General features: G+C 45.0%; 2 protein-coding genes across 4 annotated transcripts in view; one reads left to right on the plus strand and one right to left on the minus strand.

Annotated features, from left to right (window-relative positions):
• Nucleotides 1-1306: 1306 nt before the first annotated feature.
• DNAJC28 (DnaJ heat shock protein family (Hsp40) member C28) lies at nt 1307-17407 on the minus strand. 3 transcript variants are annotated; one of them, XM_056559546.1, is made up of 2 exons: nt 17339-17407; nt 1307-2815 (listed from the first exon to the last, which is right to left on the minus strand). In XM_056559546.1, exon 2 carries the CDS (start codon nt 2778-2780, stop codon nt 1647-1649), a length of 1134 nt encoding a protein of 377 aa, XP_056415521.1. In that variant the 5' UTR covers nt 2781-2815; nt 17339-17407; the 3' UTR covers nt 1307-1646. The 3 variants fall into 3 exon arrangements, with proteins under 3 accessions (XP_056415521.1, XP_056415522.1, XP_056415520.1); XM_056559547.1 differs by lacking the exon at nt 17339-17407 and adding an exon at nt 14403-14420; XM_056559545.1 differs by lacking the exon at nt 17339-17407 and adding an exon at nt 6537-6609.
• LOC130357128 (trifunctional purine biosynthetic protein adenosine-3-like) overlaps nt 17300-20446 on the plus strand; it is a 64602-nt gene continuing 61455 nt past the window's right edge. The window contains exon 1 of the mRNA XM_056559544.1: nt 17300-17391. The gene's annotated coding sequence lies outside the window, so the exon portion shown is untranslated. The remainder of the gene's footprint in view (nt 17392-20446) is intronic.

Genomic DNA, 20446 nt, shown 5'->3' on the forward strand with positions numbered 1-20446 from the left:
GGAGCAGTGGAGCACAAAAGCTGACACGAAAGTTACCGTCCACAACAGCCCGGTGCCCATGCGTTTTCTCCTGCTCCGCTCCTTAGAGCAGCGACATCAGCTAGTACCAGCAGTCACTGTTCAATTCTCTGTGAGTGTCTCTTTGCTACTCTAGGATCAGGCAGCATGAGCAACAGCCAGTTTAAAAGCGGTGACCAGTGGCTGCGGCTGCCATTACAGGTTTTTTTTCGCGTACCCCAGGGAACCGCTGGTCTACGTGAATGCCTGAGGTAGACGAGTGCTGTACTTGCTTATCTACGGCATTCCCGTAGACAACAATATACTTATCCCCTATCCTGCGAATACGGGATAATAGCCCATGGTGAAAAAAAAAAAACCTTAATACATATTTTACATTGTTGCCTGTCTGAAGTCCATTAAAAGAAATCTACAAGAGTTATTAGCTAAGAGAGACTCCAACTATAATTTACATCAATTTTTGACCTGGAATGGACAGAGGTGTCAGCAGAGAGCACTGTGGTCAGACAGAAAAGAAATTAAAAAAGAAAATAACTTCCTTTGGAGCATACAGTAGCTCATAAGTACTGGAAGGATTAAGATTTTTAAAAAGAAGTAATTTACAGATTTGTTTAACTTTCCAGCATCAGTTGATTTAAAATAATAATAATTGTTTTCCACCGGAGTACCCCTTTAACTCATCTTGATGTACAGTTATGGCATGGTCATGTTAAGGGTGTATTGAGAGGCAAGGAGCAATATCCGTTGTGGGATATTAATTGGTTTAGATGCCCCAGTCAAAGCTGACACCGGCATTCAAGCAGTAAAGCACCATGTTGTGGGTGGTATAGAGGGGTATAGAGGGATGTTTCGTGTGATCACGGTGAGCCAATCCATAACCGTGGCAGCACAAGGCCTGTACTGTTCTGCTTCTACAGTAGTGTTTCACACCCAGGGTGCCTCCAGCTGTTGAAAAACTACAACTCCCAGCATGCCCAGACAGCTCAAGAGACCCTGGTTGAGAAACACTGTTCTACAGTCTGCAGTAGGCTGAAGTAGATCACCGATCACACCGATCAATGTTATTCTATGGGGACTCTTTGAAGGAGTCAGTTTCCAGCAGGCATGGAAGGACACGCCTCCCTTTCCAGTAAGCCACACCTCCTGCTAAGCCACACCTACTTGGCTCAGCTTGGCAAAAAGTCAGAAACTTTTGCACAAACCGGGGGCTGTCCCAAAAATGTGCAATTTTTTTTTCTACTCCCAAACCCGACGTAAAAGGATGACTAATTCCACCCCTTACCTTTACTATTTTTTATTTATCATTCATTGACATTTCACAGCACTATAGGTAGCATCAATCCCTCACACCCATTCCTGTCTCCATCCGACTTAAAATCTACCCTAAGACACTAAGTCCAATTGTCATGGAAATTGGGTTTTCTACTTTTGGGAGAAAATGTGAAGAACCTGAGGAAACCCACCAGAAAATGGGGGAAAATGGGAACTACTTGTTGTCCACTTAACCTATTTAACCCATTGGCCCTAGTGGGGCAAGGCAAAATTGTTATCTATTAAACCATTAAAAAAACTAAATTAATACATTTATTTATTTCCATAATATTCCATTTCAACTCATTTTTATTTTATCAAAATTTCTTCAGCTGCTTTATCCAGTTTAAGAAGACCTCTGTGGGTTTGACTTGTTTGTCGTCCATCTTCTCACTAGCATTATCATTCATTTTATTTGCCGCATACATTTCCTCTTGTAGGGCGAGGAAGGCCCGCTCGGCTCGAGATATCTCCTTATCCACATTGAAGTGGACCATCTGTCTGCTCAGAAGTGGGACAACCAAGTTAAAGTCATTGATCTTCTTGTTGAGTTTAGTTATGTCTCCTCTGAACGTCTCACAGATCTCCATCCACTGGTTTTCCTGCCTGTAGGTCATGGGATCACCCAGTTTTTTACGAGAAGCCAACAAATCTTGTCTCAGCTTTTCGATTGTTTCCCGGATGTCTTTTTGCAACAGGATCCACTCGGGCTGGTAACCGTTGTCCATCAATATTCTGTTGAGATTGTGGGTCATGGGGTCGATGTGTGGACACGAGGAGAACTTGTTGAGGGGCTTCCCTTTTCCACTGAGGTTATCAAAATCCCCCTTCGCCATGGACTCTTGGATGAGGTCTTCTACTAAACGCTCAATAGCTTGAGTTGTTTTTACTTTTTTGCTGTGTTTGACATCTTTAGCTATCAATGAGTTTTCGGCATACTGTTGTTCTAGCTTCTGCTTCCGAAAGTTTAGAACCTGATCCGTAGCCCGATCAACACGAAACTGCACATACTGTCTCTGTCTTTGACTTGGTGTTCCAAAACCAACACCCTCATAGCTCAAGTACTGTCTGTGCTGTGGCATCTTATAGTCTGGCGTCTTTTCTTCATCGTCTTCCATGGTTTGCGCTTTCTTAGACTCTTTGGCCAGGTGGGTCAACAAGTCCCTATAGGCTTCATCTATCTGCACAAACATGGTGGTACTTGCTGTGGTGGCGCCGCTATCTGGATGGTATTTTTTTGCTAAGGTTTTATAGGAATCTCTGACTTCATCGGCCGAACAACCTTCAGAGACATTAAGAATTCTGTAACATTCTTTGATGCTTCGTTTATGCCTGGACGTTGAATAATAACAGAATTTAGGGACTTCATAGCCAAGAATTCTGCTTGAGGTGACAAATACATAGAGGGGACTTCTCGTGTTCTGAGTTAGAAGAATGCTGATAAGTTTCATGGTGGTGATTGTATACTCCAAGAAGAGAAAGAATCCTGCAAGAGAGAATATGGATATGATTGGTGGAGGCTATTGGGAAAACAATGGTAGGGTTCCCTGTGCCACCTCTAGGAATCAGAGCCCACTTGAGCCACATACAACAGACATGGCCTTGCATGTATGTGCCCTCCAAAGTAGTGCTCCCAAAAATAATGTAACTTAACATAGTGTCCCTAATCAGTGGTGTACATAGATGAAAGAGTGGCCCCATAGCAATTATTGAAATGGGCCTCCTATTATGGGGTCTGATTTTGTCCCCCAGGACAGAGAGGTTTTCTAGTGTTAATTTCCCCCCATGACTCATTGGTCAGTATCTCCCTCTATTAATTTGCTGACAATGCAGTTCCCTGAAGAGAGGAGTTCTGCACAGTTCCTTACAAAAAAAAAAAAAAAAAAAAAGGAATAGGACCAATCATGACGGGGCTCCGTACACCCACAAGATCTGCCACTATTGTACATATGCCTTTGCTCCAAAAACAGAAGTCTTACACATTGATACAAATATATTAGTGTAATATAAATAGTACCCCCAAAAAGAGTGCCATTTTTATAGTACCCCAAAAATAGGGTCACACAAAAAACAAAAAAGTAACAAAAAAAAAAGGTCACACTCTTACTTTGTCTTCAGCTTCTTGTAGACAGGATACACAAAAAGAAGGTTGCAGCAGCACTCTATAGTTGATCACAAAAGTAAAATTAAGGCTCTTACCGCACTTTTTGATCAAAACGTGTCCCCCATGCACCATATGGAGGTGGCCTCGTTTTTGGATGGGATCCTAAACATGCTCATTCTACTCATCTATTCTGGCCATTAAAGGGGTACTCCGGTGGAAAAATATTTTTACCAAATTATCTGGTGTCAGAAAGTTATCCAGATTTGTAAAATACTTCTATTAAAAAAAATCTTAATCCTTCCAGTACTTATCAGATGCTGTATGTTCCACAGGAAGTTGTGTAGTTCTTTTCTGTCTAACCACAGTGCTCTCTGCTGACACTTCTGTCCGTGTCAGGAACTGTCCAGAGCAGGAGAGGTTTGCTATGGGGATTTGTTTCTGCTCTGGACAGTACCTGACACAGACAGAGGTGTCAGCAGAGAGCCCTGTGGTCAGACTGGAAAGAACTACACAACTTCCTCTGGAGCATACAGCAGCTAATAAGTACTGGAAGGATTAAGATTTTTAATTGAAGTAATTTACAAATCTGTATAACTTTCTGGCACCAGTTGCTTTAAAGAGTTGATTTAGTTCACCCAAACTGAACTTTTAATATATTGTTCCCTATGTCATTATAAGACACTTTGCTATTTACTAGCTGTTAAAGGGAACGTGTCACCAAATTATATTTTTTTTTTTAGAGGTTAAATACATTTTTCATAGTTTTTTAAATATTTTGGGAAATATTTTAAAAAAATGTTATTTGTTATAAAATATGAAAAATGTAAAAATAACGTCATATTTCCCACTCTTGACCAGCAGAGGGAGCTAACCTGAGGAATCTGGTGAAAACAAGGGACTTGCTGCAAAATGTGGCCTTGCTCGTTTGAATCTTCCTCTTGTGTCTGTATGCAAAAAAAGAGAGGGGGGAGGGGAATTTGTAGTCTTTTCAATTCCACTAGACAGAGCCATTTTGTTGGTGATTGAAGAATGCTAAAGTACAGACTACCAAAAGTCTCTCACACACTTTTCTGCTCTAACATCGCAGCTGTGTTAAAAATTTTAGATATATTGTATATACACATACACACATATATATATATATTCTCAACCTTTATATGTTTTTAATGTGATTGAAAAAACGGCCACTAGGTGGCTCTGTTCTGTTCCTAAACAGTTAATATGGTGTCCACCCGAACTTGCAGAAGTCCAAACTCAGGAAGTGCGTGCCGGGCACAGCTCTCGCAGGCTTCAGTGACGTCACCCCTGCTGGGGAACGCCCACTTTCTCCTGCCGGGAGCTCACACAATGTGAGCAAGGGGAAAGATATGATACACAGCTTTTTAATGCTTTTGATTTTTTTTTTAAGGCTGGAGGGGTGTTAGAAATAGTTGGTCAATATAATCTGAGTTAATTTAGAAAATATGGTTTGATGACAGGTACTCTTTAAATAAAATAAAACATTTATTCCACTGGAGTACCCCTTTAATTAGTATGCATGTTCCTAATATCAAGCATAAATTTGGTACTGCTTATCTTCTGGGCTCAGCAAAGCAAAGGGGGACAAACTCAAAACTTAGTGTAATTTTAGGGCTACTTTTTACAGTGCTTTCTGTAAAAATTTGGTAAAAAGTAGAGCAAAAATCACACAAAAAAGCTAAAGTTTACCTGATGCACTGGTGTCGGATAAAGTCTAGATTACAGGACATTTTCAAAGGATCATACTCGTGTTTACATGAAAATTCTGGCACAACCTTTTGTAATGAGGTAAAAATATTAAAGGGGTTATCCAGGAAAAAAACATTTTTTATATATATATATCAACTGGCTCCAGAAAGTTAAACAGATTTGTAAATTACTTCTATTAAAAAATCGTAATCCTTTCAGTACTTATGAGCTGCTGAAGTTGAGCTGTTCTTTTCTATCTAAGTGCTCTCTGATGACACGTGTCTCGGGAACTGTCCAGAATAGAAGCAAATCCCCATAGCAAACCTCTTCTACTCTGTGCAGTTCCAGAGACAAGCAGAGATGTCAGCAGAGAGCACTGTTACCAGACAGAAAAGAGCAACTCAACTTCAGCAGCTGATAATTATTGGAAGGATTAAGATCTGTTAATAGAAGTACTTTACAAATCTGTTTAACTTTCTGGAGCCAGTTGATATAAAAAAAAAAAAAAGTTTTTTCTTGGAATACCCCTTTAACTTTTCTTTTTTTTTCCATTTATTTACCTTTTTCCAACATTATATATAGAATTTGCAAGCTTGACATTGCAAAATATAATAAGTATTTTCAGACTTATAAATAAATGGTGCTTTTTACAGCGATATTGCTAAATTGCTGTAAATTTTCACAATTTTTACCGGATTATCATGGTAAAACAATAGCGGTAAATTTGATTCGTCACGAACTTCTCGGCTCGGCAGTTTATCACTTTTCCTGCATAAATTAGTTCAGCTTTCCGGTGCTCCGGTGGGCTGGAAAAGGTGGATACAGTCCTAGGAGACTCTTTCCTAGGAATGTATCCACCTTTTCCAGCCCACCGGAGCACCTGAAGGCTGAACTAATTTACGCAGGAAAAGTCATCAACTGCCGAGCCGAGAAGTTCGTGACGAATCGAATCTACTGTAAGTTCGCTCATCTCTACTAGTGAGCTCTTAAAATGTAGTGAGGAAAAAAGGGTGTGATTAAAATTACTGTAACATGGTTTTAGTTGCTTTTTTTCCCCAGAAACAGCGCCACGTTTGTACTTTAGGTTGTGTGTGGTATTGCATCCCAGTTCCACTTAAGTGAATGGAGCCAAGTTGCAATACCACACACAACCTGAGGAGAGACGCGGTGCTATTCTTGACATTGGTCAATCTGCAGCTTTCCCCGAAACTCGGTACCAATGTTTACCAACCTGCAACTCTCCAGCTGTTGCAAAACTACAACTTCCAGCATGCCCTGAAAGGGCATGCTGGGAGTTGTAGTTTTGCAACAGCTGGAGAGCCGCAGGTTGGGAAACCCCGACTCTATACAAATATTTAGGCACCATCAGACGTATACAAGTGTGGTTTTTACTTACTGTATTTTGCACAGATCAGCTGTGCCCTCCTCTCCTTTCAGGAGGCAGACATGTTTGTTGTGCAGTACAGATTTCTGGGAAACGTAGTTCTGAATTATTTGACCGCACCACAGTGCCATCTGCTGGCTATTTTGAAAATAACCTTCCCCCCCCCCCCCCCCCCCCACTCCAATACCTTGTAAAGAGAACATTGAAGAGGACATAATGGTTCCTGAAAATTGATCTGAATAAAAAGTCAACACAAGAAGTGGAACAACTGCGCAAGAACATTGCAATAGTTATCTTGAAGAATAGTGAGTGCGAGATACATATGCCAATTTTTTTAATGAGTAATCTTTATTGACGCAAAATAAATCACTGTACAATCAAAGGCAGAAAAGAAAAGCCAAATCAAGCGTCAAATAGGCCAAGGCAAACACTATAAACAAAAAGGCATATAAAATGACATATGGCCAGAAGACAATGCAAACACAAAACAGGGCCAACAATCAATTTTCACATTTTAAGAGACCAGAAGGTCCATGTAAAGTAAGGATGGAATCGTCACCCAATCTAGTAAGGCACTAGACTATGGTAGAATTCAAACAGGACATTGCATAAAATAGACAGCACTAGGGGGCAGCGCAGCAGTTAAAGGGGTACTCCGGTGTAAAAAAAACAAATTTCAATCAACTGGTGCCAGAGTGTTAATTCCTCTATGGTATGATGGAGGTCCTTGGGTCACATGTTTATCCATAACTCTATGTGTGGTAGCTTGGGGGGGGGGGGGTGTAGGGTATGGGGAGTATAGCTGTGCAGGTAATAAAGGGTGCTTGTTAACCCTTGCTATTCGTGACGCCAGGGTGAGGGCTCCTCAAAAAAGCTTTTCCTACCACCACCCTTCCCAGGAACGATAGGGAGGTATGCTGAGTTTAAGCAAGTAGTAATAATGGATTGTCCACCACCGTAAAGCTTCTGTAAACAACGTTAACTTTACTGAAGATTTTCTGTATACTTCAACAACATAACAGTCTCTCCTTAATACAGCTTCCTTTTGGAGATTGACAATGGTTGGGACTTTAGCTTTAAGAGTCTCTAGACTATTGCGCTGCTCCACTGGATTTGGAGAATTAGTAGCGGTCTAGTAGTCAGGCTAGTATTAGCAGGAACTAGTATAAGACTCACGATTTTTGGTTCTGCTGAGGCTGTAGGTTTTGAGGCCTAGCGCGGCGTTGAAAGTTGCGTAGCACACCGTCCTGTTAGTCCGGCATCCACAAGAGCAGCAACCCAAGAGAGCGATAATGGGACACAGCTCCCTTATATGGGCAGGGGCTGGACTAAAGCTAATTGGTCCATACGGATGTCAATCACCATTACAGAGAATGCTGGGTAACACCTGACCCAAGGACCTCTTAAGGTCCTACAACATACCATAGAGGTTACTAGATTGGTCACATGACCGAAGGTCCTGCGACGCTAAACAAGGTAAAACCTATACATTCCTATATAATATAGATAGAATTACTAATATATACATTTATTATTATACAATTAGTCTTAAGGAGAGGCGACATGGGCTGTCCCACCTGAGGAACCCTACCTGAACGTAGTTACCCTGACTTTGGGGACCTCTACACTAGGTACTGGATGCAATACGGTACCGGGACACCACATATGTACAGAAGATTGACAGTTTTTATGGACCAGTGAGCTTTAGTCCAGCCCCTGCCCACATAAGGGAGCTGTAGCCAAGGGAGCTTGGGTTGCTGCTCTCGTGGAAGTCGGACTATCAGGATGGATCTGCGCAACTTACAAAGAGAAGCTAGGCCAGAAGCCTGCCGGCCTCAGCCTGAAACTAAACCGTGAGTTAGAATCTCAATCCCCGCTAAAGCTAGCATGACTACTGGACCGAATATAAACCCCTAAATCCAGTGGATCAGCGCAACAATTACCTTCCTAAGCTCAATAGACTTACAAGGTCCTAACCACCTGTCAAGCTCTAATAGACTTTGTTATATGGACTGTTCCTGTTCATCATTGCATAAAATCGTCAGTAAAAGTTCCGACAAGTTTCTGCAAATCTCCGGTTGTGGACAATCAATTACTTCCTATCTCTCTATCGCTCTTGGGAAGGGTGGGGGTAGGACAAGCATACAGAGAATAGTCCTCACCCTGGCGTCACGAATAGAAAGGGTTAAGCAAGCACCCTTTAGTAACCGCACAGCTACACCCCCATCTACCCAACACACCCAAGCTACCACATAGCTTTTTGGCGTCACGAACAGGATACGGGTGTGTGCCTATAGCTGTTGCCACCAGTTAAAGTGTACTCCCCCCTATGTAAAGGACTTTATTAATGTGCTGCAAACCACCATTTAAGTGTACGGAATCGTGTGTATGGTGTTGCGTGCAGGGAGCGCACGCAAAAAGTAAGGGGGGATGTGAAAATTTACTGGCTGCAGAAATGTGTAAAGTGAGAAGTGAACGCATGTTGCGATCCTCTGGTCCGGTCAGCGAGACAAGAGTTAACCTGCTGCCGGAAAAGCTTGCGAAAAAGCCCGCTCTGCGCCACGACCCGCCCCTGGGTGTGGCTACCAAGTAAATGTGTCGCAGCCGAAGGGGAACTTAAATTCTCCACTGTTGTTTCCGGGGGGACCGGAAGCCGTGGCTGCACCGATGACGTCCTTCCGGCCGGCAGCCATTTGGGAGAAGCCCATTATAAAAGGAGCCCTGCACGGCGAACTCTTCAGTCTGCACAAGGAAGAGATGGAGAGTACAGACATGGCGGAGAGCAGCGGTCCACGTGGCGGGAGCACCAAGATGGCGCCGGAGCAGAGGAAAGTTGCGGTGGTCGCAGCCCAACTATCCCGCGACCTTGCCGACCGTCTGCAGCAGTTATCGTTGGATGAAGAGAGGGCCTGCAATCTTCCCCCATTGCCCAACGATGACGATGAATGGCCGGATACCCCTCCAGGGGAGATCGCTGGGACACCTGGAGCATCTTCACCGGTGAGACTGTCCCCTCACCACCGGACATGGGGTTCATGGGCTGAGATCCCGCCGGAGGAGTCTTCTGTAAGTACTCCATCAGAAGCTGCATTTTCTTCCTCCACCAGCCCTGAGCCAGAAATACCCCTGTCTGCTTTGCCGAGTGCATGACCGCGCTCACCAAGATTGCCTAAATGGACCTTTGGGGACGAACCCGAAATGATCCAGTTAATCAGTTCCTGACATGGATGCAGTTCCTGACAAGGACAGAGGTGTCAGCAGAGAGCACTGGGGTCAGACTGGAAAGAACTAGACAACTTTCTCTGTAGTATACAGCAGCTGATAAGTACTGGAAGAATTAAGATTTTTTTATATAGAAGTAATTTACAAATCTGTTTAACTTTCTGGTACCAGTTGAAGAATTTGTTTTCCACCGGAGTACCCCTTTAAAGGACTGCCTGGAGTAGAAAGCTCAATTATAACTATTGTATTAGGGCAGTGTTTTTCCAAACAGTGTGCCTCCAGCTGTTGCAAAACTACAACTCCCAGCATGCCCGGACAGCCGTTGGCTGTCCGGGCATGCTGGAAGTTGTAGTTTTGCAAGATCTTGAGGCACACTGTTTCGAAAACACTGTTTTAAGGAATTCTTAGTTAATGGGTAGAGGGTCTCTCATTCAGGACCCTTATCTAGCTGAGATTCAGTATTTAGTAATATAAGTGTACACAGGCTATTATATTATTGGACAATGTTTCTTGGATTATATTTTAGTGAAGAGGCATCGCTCAGACCAATGATAATAAATAATCCGTGCGTCCATCTGATTGGAGCTGAAATGTCTGATCCCGGCCTTATAAAAGGGTCTGGGGAGGGCGCACAGATCCACTGGCTGAGACTTTACAGGGAGAAGGCTCAACGGCGTCTGACTGTAAGTAACCACATTCCCTCTATATCTATCGTGAAATGACCATCTCCATGCTTTTCTTCCCCTTCCGCGCTGGTACCCCTGCTATTGTGACCTCCTCTGGCCTTCCTCTCACCAGAACCCTGTGACATCTTACAGTCCTACAGGTAGTCTGGATGGGGGCACAGAGGAGTTTGAATGGGGGCACAGAGGGGTCTGAATTGGGCACAGATGGGTCTAAATCTGGGCACAGAAGGGTCTAAATGGGGGCAGAGAGTGGTCTGGAGGTGCACAGAGGAGTCTAATTGGGGGCACAGAGGAGTCTGAATTGTAGCACAGAGAAGTCTGAATGTGACAGAGGAGTGTGGAGGAGGACAGAAGTCTGAATGGAGGCCTGGAAGGGTTTGAGTGGGGTACACTGGGGTCTGGAGGTGCACAGAGAAGGCTGAATGGAGGCACAGAAATGTCTGAATGGGGGCACAGATGGGTCTGAAGGTGCACAGAGGAGTCTGAATGGGGGCACAGATGGGTCTGAAGGTGCACAGAGGAGTCTGAATTGGGGCACAGAAGGGTCTGAATGGAGGCACAATGGGATCTGGAGGTGCACAGAGGAGTCCAAATGGGTCTGAATGGAGGCACACAGTGGTCTGGAGGTGCACAGACAAGTGCGAATTGGGGCATAGAGGGGTCTGAGTGGGGGCAAAAGGGGTCTTGAGGAGGTCAGAGAAGTCTGAAAGGGGGCATAAAGGGGTCTGAATGGCGGGAAAAAAGGGGCCTGGAGGTGCACAGAAGGGTCTAAATAGGAACACAGAGGGGTCTGAATAGGGCACAAAGGGGTCTTGCAGAGGATAGAGGAATCTGATTGGGGCAGAGGAATGTGGAGAAGGACAGAGGGGTCTGACTGGGGACATAGAGGAGTCTGGAGGGTACAGAGGGGTCTGGAAAAGGGGGACAGATGGGTCTGGAGGAGAACAGAGGAATCTCAATGGGACAGATGAGTCTGGAGGGGACAGAGGGGGTATGGAGGGGTCTGGAGAGAACAGATCAATTGAGGCGGCAGAGAGCTCTGAAAGGAGCAGAGGAGTTTAGAGGGGAATAAGGGGTCTAAATGGTGAAACAAAGGAGTCTAAATGGGAGGACAGGGATAGGGAGGACAGAGGTTTCTGCAGGAGACAGCAGACTTCGGAGGGAGTGCGATTCAGCTGAACCATGGAGAAACAGAGGACAGGGGGCCCAATTTGTAGCAGGATTATATTTGGGGGAAAGTGTTTGGTACTAAATTCATAGGGTACAGTGTGTGGCAGGGTTATATTCAGGGGGCACAGTGTCAGGCAAGGTTATAATGATTATTGTTGTGGTGAGCCATGGGGTGTGAGGTGTAAGGGGCACACCCTTCATGGTCCTGACACCAGGATGTGGTTTTCCTATATAACCACCCTAAGGTAGTACCGCTAGTCCTAGGTCAGGCAGGGGCAATAAAGAGTCCAAGCCCAGGTTAAGGGTAACAGTAACTTTTACTGAGGTTAGGGAGGTGGTACAGTCTATGCAGTTCAGCCAATATCCCAGAGAGATGACCAGTGACACAGAGAGACCTCGCAGGCTTGCTGGGACTTGCAGTAGGTAGACTGACTATAATGCAGGCCACGTTGACTAGACAGTAGACTTGACTTGACTGACTTAATGACTGACAATTAGATTACTTTAGCTTACTTGTAATTGACAGGTAGCTGCAGACTTTAGGCTTGAGGCCTCCAATGCTCTGGACAGGGCCGGTTTTAGGCTAAGCGTGGCCCTGGGCAAAATCAAAAGTGGGGCCCCAAAAGTCGTAATAGAGCACTAACCAGATTTGCACATTTTTGGTCACTTCAAATACCATAAAAAATATCTAAAAATTAATTGAAAAGTCCCATCAAAACAAAAATGGTACCGATAAAAACTACAAATCACAGCGCAAAAAAAATGACCCTGATACATCCCCATATGCAGAAAAATAAAAGAGTTATAGGGATCAGAATAGTACAATTTTATATTTTTGTATAGTTCCCCCACATTAGGTTGGCAGAATAGTTCCCCCACATTAGGTTGGCAGTATGTTCCCCCACATTAGGTTGTAGTTCCCCCACATTAGGTTGGCAGTATAGTTCCCCCACATTAGGTTGTAGTTCCCCCACATTAGGTAGGCAGAATGTTCCCCTACATTAGGTAGGCAGTATGTTCCCCCACATTAGGTAGGCAGTATGTTCCCCCACATTAGGTAGGCAGTATTTTCCCCCACATTTAGTTGGCAGTATAGTTCCCCCACATTAGGTAGGCAGTATAGTTCCCCTACATTAGGTAGGCAGTATAGTTCCCCTACATTAGGTTGGCAGTATAGTTCCCCCACATTAGGTTGTAGTTTCCTCACATTAGGTTGGCAGTATAGTTCCCCCACGTTAGGTTGTAGTTCCCCCACATTAGGTTGTAGTTCCCCCACATTTAGTTGGCAGTATAGTTCCCTAACATTAGGTTGTAGTTCCCCCACATTAGGTAGGCAGTATGTTCCCCCACATTTAGTTTGCAGCATAGTTCCCCCACATTAGGTTGCAGTTCCCCCACATTAGGTAGGCAGTATAGTTCCCCCACATTAGGTTGTAGATCCCCCACATTAGGTAGGCAGTATGTTCCCCTACATTAGGTAGGCAGTATGTTCCCCCACATTAGGTAGGCAGTATGTTCCCCCACATTAGGTAGGCAGTATGTTCCCCCACATTAGGTAGGCAGTATGTTCCCCCCACATTTAGTTGGCAGTATAGTTCCCCCACATTAGGTAGGCAGTATAGTTCCCCTACATTAGGTTGGCAGTATAGTTCCCCCACATTAGGTTGTAGTTCCCTCACATTAGGTTTACAGTATAGTTCCCCCACGTTAGGTTGTAGTTCCCCCACATTAGGTTGGCAGTATAGTTCCCCCACATTAGGTTGTAGTTCCCCCACATTTAGTTGGCAGTATAGTTCCCTAACATTAGGTTGTAGTTCCCCCACATTAGGTAGGCAGTATGTTCCCCCACATTTAGTTGGCAGCATAGTTCCCCCACATTAGGTTGCAGTTCCCCCACAGTAGCTAGGCAGTATAGTTCCCCCACATTAGGTTGTAGATCCCCCACATTGGGTTGGCAGTATGTTCCCCCACATTAGGTTGTGGTTCTCCCACATTAGGTTGGCAGTATAGTTCCCCCCAATTAGGTTGTAGTTCCCCCACATTAGGTAGGCAGTATAGTTCCCCCACATTAGGTTGTAATTCCCCCACATTAGGTTGGCAGTATAGTTCCCCCAAATTAGGTTGTAGTTCCCCCACATTAGGTTGGCAGTATAGTTCCCCTACAGACATACAGCCTTCAGCCATGTACAGTGTATGGCTGGAGGCTGTATGTCTGTGTACTGCCCCACTTTAGTGCTCCATCCACCGCTCCTCCGGTCAGGAGTCACGATCTAATGCTATGGCCGGGACCGGAGGAGCGGTGGTCGGAGCACTGAAGATGACGTGCCGCTGGAAACTTACCATACCGGCCAGTGCACGCCGCAAAAAGGTAACCGGGACATCCTTGTGTCCCGAAAAGATCTTTCGGCACACAGGAATTTCATGAATGTGAGGGGGGTAATTAATCTGGGGGGGCCCCTGCGGGCTGGATCTGCCACTGAGCAGCCCACAGGGGGCCCCCTAGGGGATGGGGCCCTGGGCAATTGCCCGGTTTGCCCCGCCCTAACGCCGGCCCTGGCTCTGGACACACTCTGTAAGACCTCTTGACTGCACTGGACCTCAGGAACCAGAGAGATGAAAGAGCGAGATTGCAGCTCCTCCCTATCTTATATAGGGGGGCTGTGCAAGGAGCCCATAGGTTACTTGGGAGGTCACCTGGTTACTTGTTCTCTGGGTATCAATCATATGACTTGAACATGTGACTTAAACATAATCATGTGGTACAAATATAACCATGTGACAAACAATAAAGGTCCTTTACTCTTTATGTAAAACCTATGTACACAGGGGGAGATACTGCAGTAGAGCCTCGGGGACAGGCAGGGACTCAACCTGATGGGACAAAAGGACCATATCCCATACTGGGACACCACATTGTCTTTATACAGTGGATGAGGATCTGCTAACAAAGCGAGGAGCCAATGATGTCTGTGCCTCAAACTCTGCAGAGAGAAGATGTTGCTGAAATAAGTCATTGTGGTCTGGACCAGATGAAGACTATAGAGAAGATCTGTGGGTCACTGATATTATTGTGTATTCTGCCTGATTGTGTCCTATCACTACTGTAGTCACTTGTAAGTTCTGTAGCATAACCTTACCACTGCTTAGATCAGTGTTTCCCAACCAGGGTGCCTCCAACTCATGCAAAACTACAACTCCCAGCATGCCCAGACAGCCTTCGGCTGTCCGGGCATGCTGGGAGTTGTAGTTTTGCAACAGCTGGAGGCACCCTGTTTGGGAAACACTGGCTTAGATCATACAGGGAGCTGTAGTTTCACATGGTATTTATTTTCCCATTACTTTGCAATAGATATATTGGATTATTATGGTCAAAATAATTTTCTGCAAAGTGCTACACAAACAGGCGGCCATCACGTCAATGAGGAACCTCTTGTTTAAAATTGTAATCCACCCCTATATATAAAATACACAGGGGTGGTCTTTATACACCAACTGGGTCTCTTCAATAAGAAAAATAGCAGATTTAAAAACGTAAGGACTTTTTTGTTAGGGTGCGTTACACGGCCGTCTGTTCCTGTTTTTTTATCCCCATTTCAGTTCTGTTCTTGCAGGCTGTAAACGGATTAAAAACGGTTTAAAAAAAATCCCATTGATTTTTTTTTGTACCCGTCTGCACTCATTTCCGTTTTTTTGACGGCACATGCAGTATTTTTTCTTGCATCAAAAAAAAAAAATGGAAGAAAAAACGGATGCAGTAGATTTACCACTGAAGTCTATGGAAAACGGATGAACCTTTAATGTCATCCGTTTTTTCAATCCGTTTTTTGATCCGTTTTTACTTCTGAGCATGCTCATAACATAAAATTATTATTTTTTGTTTATTAACTGAACAATAACAGATACAAACTGATAACATCCGTTTGCATCCGTTATTGTCCGTTTTTATTTTTGACGGGAGGAGAATGGGACGGGTCTAGACGGCAGTGTGACGCAGCCTTATAAAAAAAAGAAAATTCTCCATTTGTGACATGCTTTAAAAAAGTGTAGACTAATTTATGAAAAATTATTCTGGTCGAATAGCCGTTAAGAATGTTGAGAAGAAAAGAAAGGGCAACTATGTCCTCATAAAGGTCACATGAATAAATATCCATTACAATATGTCAGATGTTCAAATATGACCTCTCCCTTCCTGCAGCACTCACTATAATACTATGATTTATGAGGACATTACACTGGGACAATGTGTACAAGGCATTTAGAAAGTCTTCAGACACTTAAACTTTTTTGACATTTTGTTATGTTGCTGCCTTTTGCTAAAGGGGTAAAAAAAAAAAAAAAAACAGATTTCCCTCATTATTCTGAACTTAAAGGGGCACTCCTAAATCAACTGGTGCCAAAAAGTTAAAGGAGATATCCAGTGGTGAAATATGTATCCCCTATACTACAGATACGGATAAGTTTCAGATTGCAGGGGTCTGACCGCTGGGGGCCCCCCCCCCCCCCCCCGGCGATCTCCTGTACGGGTCCCCAACAGCCCGCGGGAAGGGGGTGTGTTGACCACTGCACGAAGTGGCGGATGACACGCCCCCTCAATACAACTCTATGGCAGAGCCCGAGCACTGCCTTCGGCAATCTCCGGCTCTGCCATAGAGTTGTATTGAGGGGACGTGTCGGCCGCCGCTTCGCGCGGTGGTCAACAAACGCTATCTGGCCAGCGAGCCTGGCCCCCGTACAGAGAGATCGCGGGGGCTCCCAGCGGTCGGACCCCCCCGTGATCTGAAACTTATCCCCTAAGTTTCAGATAAGTTTTTCACCTCTGGACTACCCCTTTAATCAGATTTGTAAATGACTTCTATTAAATAAAACATTAATCCTTCCAGTACTTATTAGCTGCTGAATACTACAGAGGAAATTCTTTTCTTTTTGGAACACAGTGCTCTCTGCTGACATCACGAGCACAGTGCTCTCTGCTGACATCTCTGTCCATTTTAGGAACTGTCCAGAGCAGCATATGTTTTCTATGGGGATTTTCTCTTACTCTGGACAGTTCTTAAACTGGACAGAGATGTAGTATTCAGCAGCTAATAAGTACTGGAAGGATTAAGATTTTTTAATAGAAGTAATTTACAAATCTGTTTAACTTTCTGGCATCAGTTGATTAAAAAAAAAAAAAAAAAAAAAAAAGTTTTCCACCGGAGTACCCCTTTAACCTCTTAAGGACCCAGGACGTACGGGGACGTCCCCGCACCCTGGGCCTTAAGGACCCAGGACGTCCCCGTACGTCCTGGCGTTTTCCGGTCTCTGCCGCTCGCCGGGCAGAGATCGGAACTGGATGCCTGCTGAAATCCTTCAGCAGGCATCCAGGGCAAACGCCGAGGGGGGCCATGTAGGCCCCCCATGTCGGCGATCGCCGCAAATCGCAAGGGAAATCGCCCTTGCGATCTGCGGCGATACCGGGCTGATCGGGTCTCTGGGACCCGACCGCCCGGTAATTTCGCATGATCCCGGCTGTCACAGACAGCCAGGACCATGCTAACGTATAGGAGCGAGGTTGCAAGCCTGCCACCTCCTCCGATCCCCTGCGATCTGTCGGTTAGTTAACCGACCAATCGCAGGAGGGGGGGCGGTTACTTCCTCCCGTCCTGCCCGGCCCCTGAAAGTCCGGAGAGGACGGGAGGAAGACCGGAGAACGCGGCGGGGGACGGGGGAGTGCTGGGGACCGGCCCCGGTACTTACCTCGTCCCTGAAGACCCGGATCCAGACGATGAAGACGGCGGCGGCGGCGACAGGTGAGTAGATCTTCAGCCGCGGTCGGGCCCTTTACAGCAATGCACGTCGCCGTAAAGCGACATGCATTGCTGTAATAGGACCCTGTAAACTACAACTCCCAGCATGCCCAGACAGCCCTTGGCATCTGGGCATGCTGGGAGTTGCAGTTTTGCAACATCTGGAGGTCCACAGTTTGGAGACCACTGTGCCCTTCCAGATGTTGCAAAACTACACATCCTCAGCATGCCCTTACTGTCCAGGCATGCAGGGAGTTGTAGTTCTGCAACATCTGGCCCTTCAGATGTTGCAGAACTACAACTCCCAGCATGCCTGGACAGTTTTGGCATACTGGGGGTTGTAGTTTTGCAACATCTGGAAGGGCACAGATTGGGAACCACTGTATTAGTGGTCTGCAAACTGTAGTCCTCCAGATGTTGCAAAACTACAACTCCAAGCATGCTGGGAGTTGTAGTTCGGCAACATCTGGCTCTAAAGATGTTGCCGAACTACTACTCCCAGCATGCCTGAGAATGTTTGGGAGTTGTGGTTTTGCAACAGCTGGAGGCACACTGGTTGGGAAACATTGTTTCCTAACTCAGTGTTTCCCAACCCGTGTGCCTCCAGCTGTTGCAAAACCACAACTCCCAAACATTCTCAGGCATGCTGGGAGTAGTAGTTTTGCAACAGCTGAAGGTCCCCCCTGTGAATGTACAGGGTACATTCACATGGGCAGGGGCTTACAGTGAGTATCGGGCTGCAAGTTTGCAATGCAGCAAATTTTGCGCGGCAGCTCAAACTCGCTGTAACCCCCCCGCCCGTGCGACTGTACCCTAAAAACACTACACTACACTACCACATAATAAAATAAAAAGTAAAAAACACTACATACACACTTACCCCTACACAGCCCCCCTCCCCAATAAAAATGAAAAATGCCTGGTACGCCACTCTTTCCAAAATGGAGCCTCCAGCTGTTGCAAAACAACAACTCCCAGTATTGCCAGACAGCCGTTGACTGTCCAGGCATGCTGGGAGTTTTGCAACAGCTGGAGGCACCCTGTTTGGGAATCACTGGCGTAGAATACCCCTATGTCCACCCCTATGCAAATCCCTAATTCAGGCCTCAAATGCGCAGGGCGCTCTCACTTTGGAGCCCTGTCGTATTTCAAGGCAACAGTTTAGGGTCACATATGGGGTATCACCGTACTCGGGAGAAATTGACTAACAAATCTTGGGGGTCTTTTTCTCCTTTCACCCCTTATGAAAAGGTGAAGTTGGGGTCTACACCAGCATGTTAGTGTCAAAAAATAAACTTTTTACACTAACATGCTGGTGTTGCCCTATACTTTTCATTTTGACAAGAGGTAAAGGGGAAAAAAAATTTGTAACGCAATTTCTCCCGAGTACGGAGATACCCCATATGTGGGCGCAAAGTGCTCTGGGGGCGCACAACAAAGCTCAGAAGGGAGAGTGCGCCATGTACATTTGAGGTGATTTGAACAGGGGTGGCTAATTGTTACAGCGGTTTTGACAAACGCAAAAAAAAAAAAAATCCACATGTGACCACATTTCGGAAACTACACCCCTCACGGAATGTAATGAGGGGTGCACTGAGAATTTACACCCCACAGGTGTCTGACAGATCTTTGGAACAGTGGGCTGTGCAAATTAAAAATGTTGTACAGACCACTGTTCCAAAGATCTGACAGACACCAGTGGGGGTAAATGCTCACTGTACCCCTTGTTACGTTCCTCAAGTGGTCTAGTTTCCAAAATGGTATGCCATGTGGGGGTTATTTTGCTGTCCTGGCACCATATGGGCTTCCTAAATGCGATATGCCCCCCCGAGCAAAATTTGCTCTCAAAAAGCCAAATATGACTCCTTCTCTTCTGAGCATTGTAGTTCGCCCGTAGTGCACTTCAGGTCAACTTTTGGGGTACCTCCATACTCAGAAGAGATGTGGTTACAAATTTTGGGGGGTATTTTCTGCTATTAACCCTTGCAAAAATGTGAAATTTGGGGGGGAAACACACCTTTTAGTGATTTTTTTTTTATTTATTTTTTACGTATGCAAAAGTCGTGAAACCCCTGTGGGGTATTAAGGCTCACTTTATTTCTTGTTACGTTCCCCGAGGGGTCTAGTTTCCAAAATGGTATGACATGTGTTTTTTTTTTTTTGCTGTCCTGGCACCATAGGGGCTTCCTAAATGCGACATGCCCCCGAGCAAAATTTGCTCTCAAAAAGCCAAATATGACTCCTTCTCTTCTGAGCATTGTAGTTCACCCATAGTACACCTCAGGTCAACTTATGGGGTACCTTCATACTCAGAAGAGATGGGGTTACAATGTTTGGGGGGTATTTTCTGCTATTAACCCTTGCAAAAATTTGAAATTTGGGGGGAAACACACATTTTTGTGAAATTTTATTTTTATTTTTTTACATATGCAAAAGTCGTGAAACACCTGTGGGGTATTACGGCTCACTTTATTCCTTGTTACGTACCTCAAGGGGTCTGGTTTCCAAAATGGTATGCCATGTGGGGGATTTTTGCTGTTCTGGCACCATAGGGGCTTCCTAAATGCAACATGCCCCCCAAAAACCATTTCAAAAAAAGGTACTCTCCAAAATCCCCTTGTCGCTCCTTCGCTTCTGAGCCCTCTACTGCGCCCGCCGAACACTTTACATAGACATATGAGGTATGTGCTTACTCGAGAGAAATTGGGCTACAAATATAAGTATACATTTTCTCCTTTTTCCCCTTGTAAAAATTCAAAAATTGGGTCTACAAGAACACGCGAGTGTAAAAAATGGAGATTGTAAATTTTCTCCTTCACTTTGCTGCTATTCCTGTGAAACACCTAAAGGGTTAAAACGCGGACTGAATGTCATTTTGAATACTTTGGGGGGTGCAGTTTTTATAATGGGGTCATTTGTGGGGTATTTCTAAAATGAAGACCCTTCAAATCCACTTCACACCTGAACTGGTCCATGAAAAATTGTGAGTTTGGAAATTTTGTGAAAAATTGGAAAATTGCTGCTGAACTTTGAAGCCCTCTGGTGTCTTCCAAAAGTA

The sequence above is a fragment of the Hyla sarda genome, chromosome 2 (assembly GCF_029499605.1).
Source record: "Hyla sarda isolate aHylSar1 chromosome 2, aHylSar1.hap1, whole genome shotgun sequence".
Taxonomy (NCBI): Eukaryota; Metazoa; Chordata; class Amphibia; order Anura; family Hylidae; genus Hyla; species Hyla sarda.

Bases quoted from the DNA above. Each gene is read 5' to 3' on its own strand.
- DNAJC28 (XM_056559546.1), bottom strand. From the start codon at position 2,780: ATGAAACTTATCAGCATTCTTCTAACTCAGAACACGAGAAGTCCCCTC.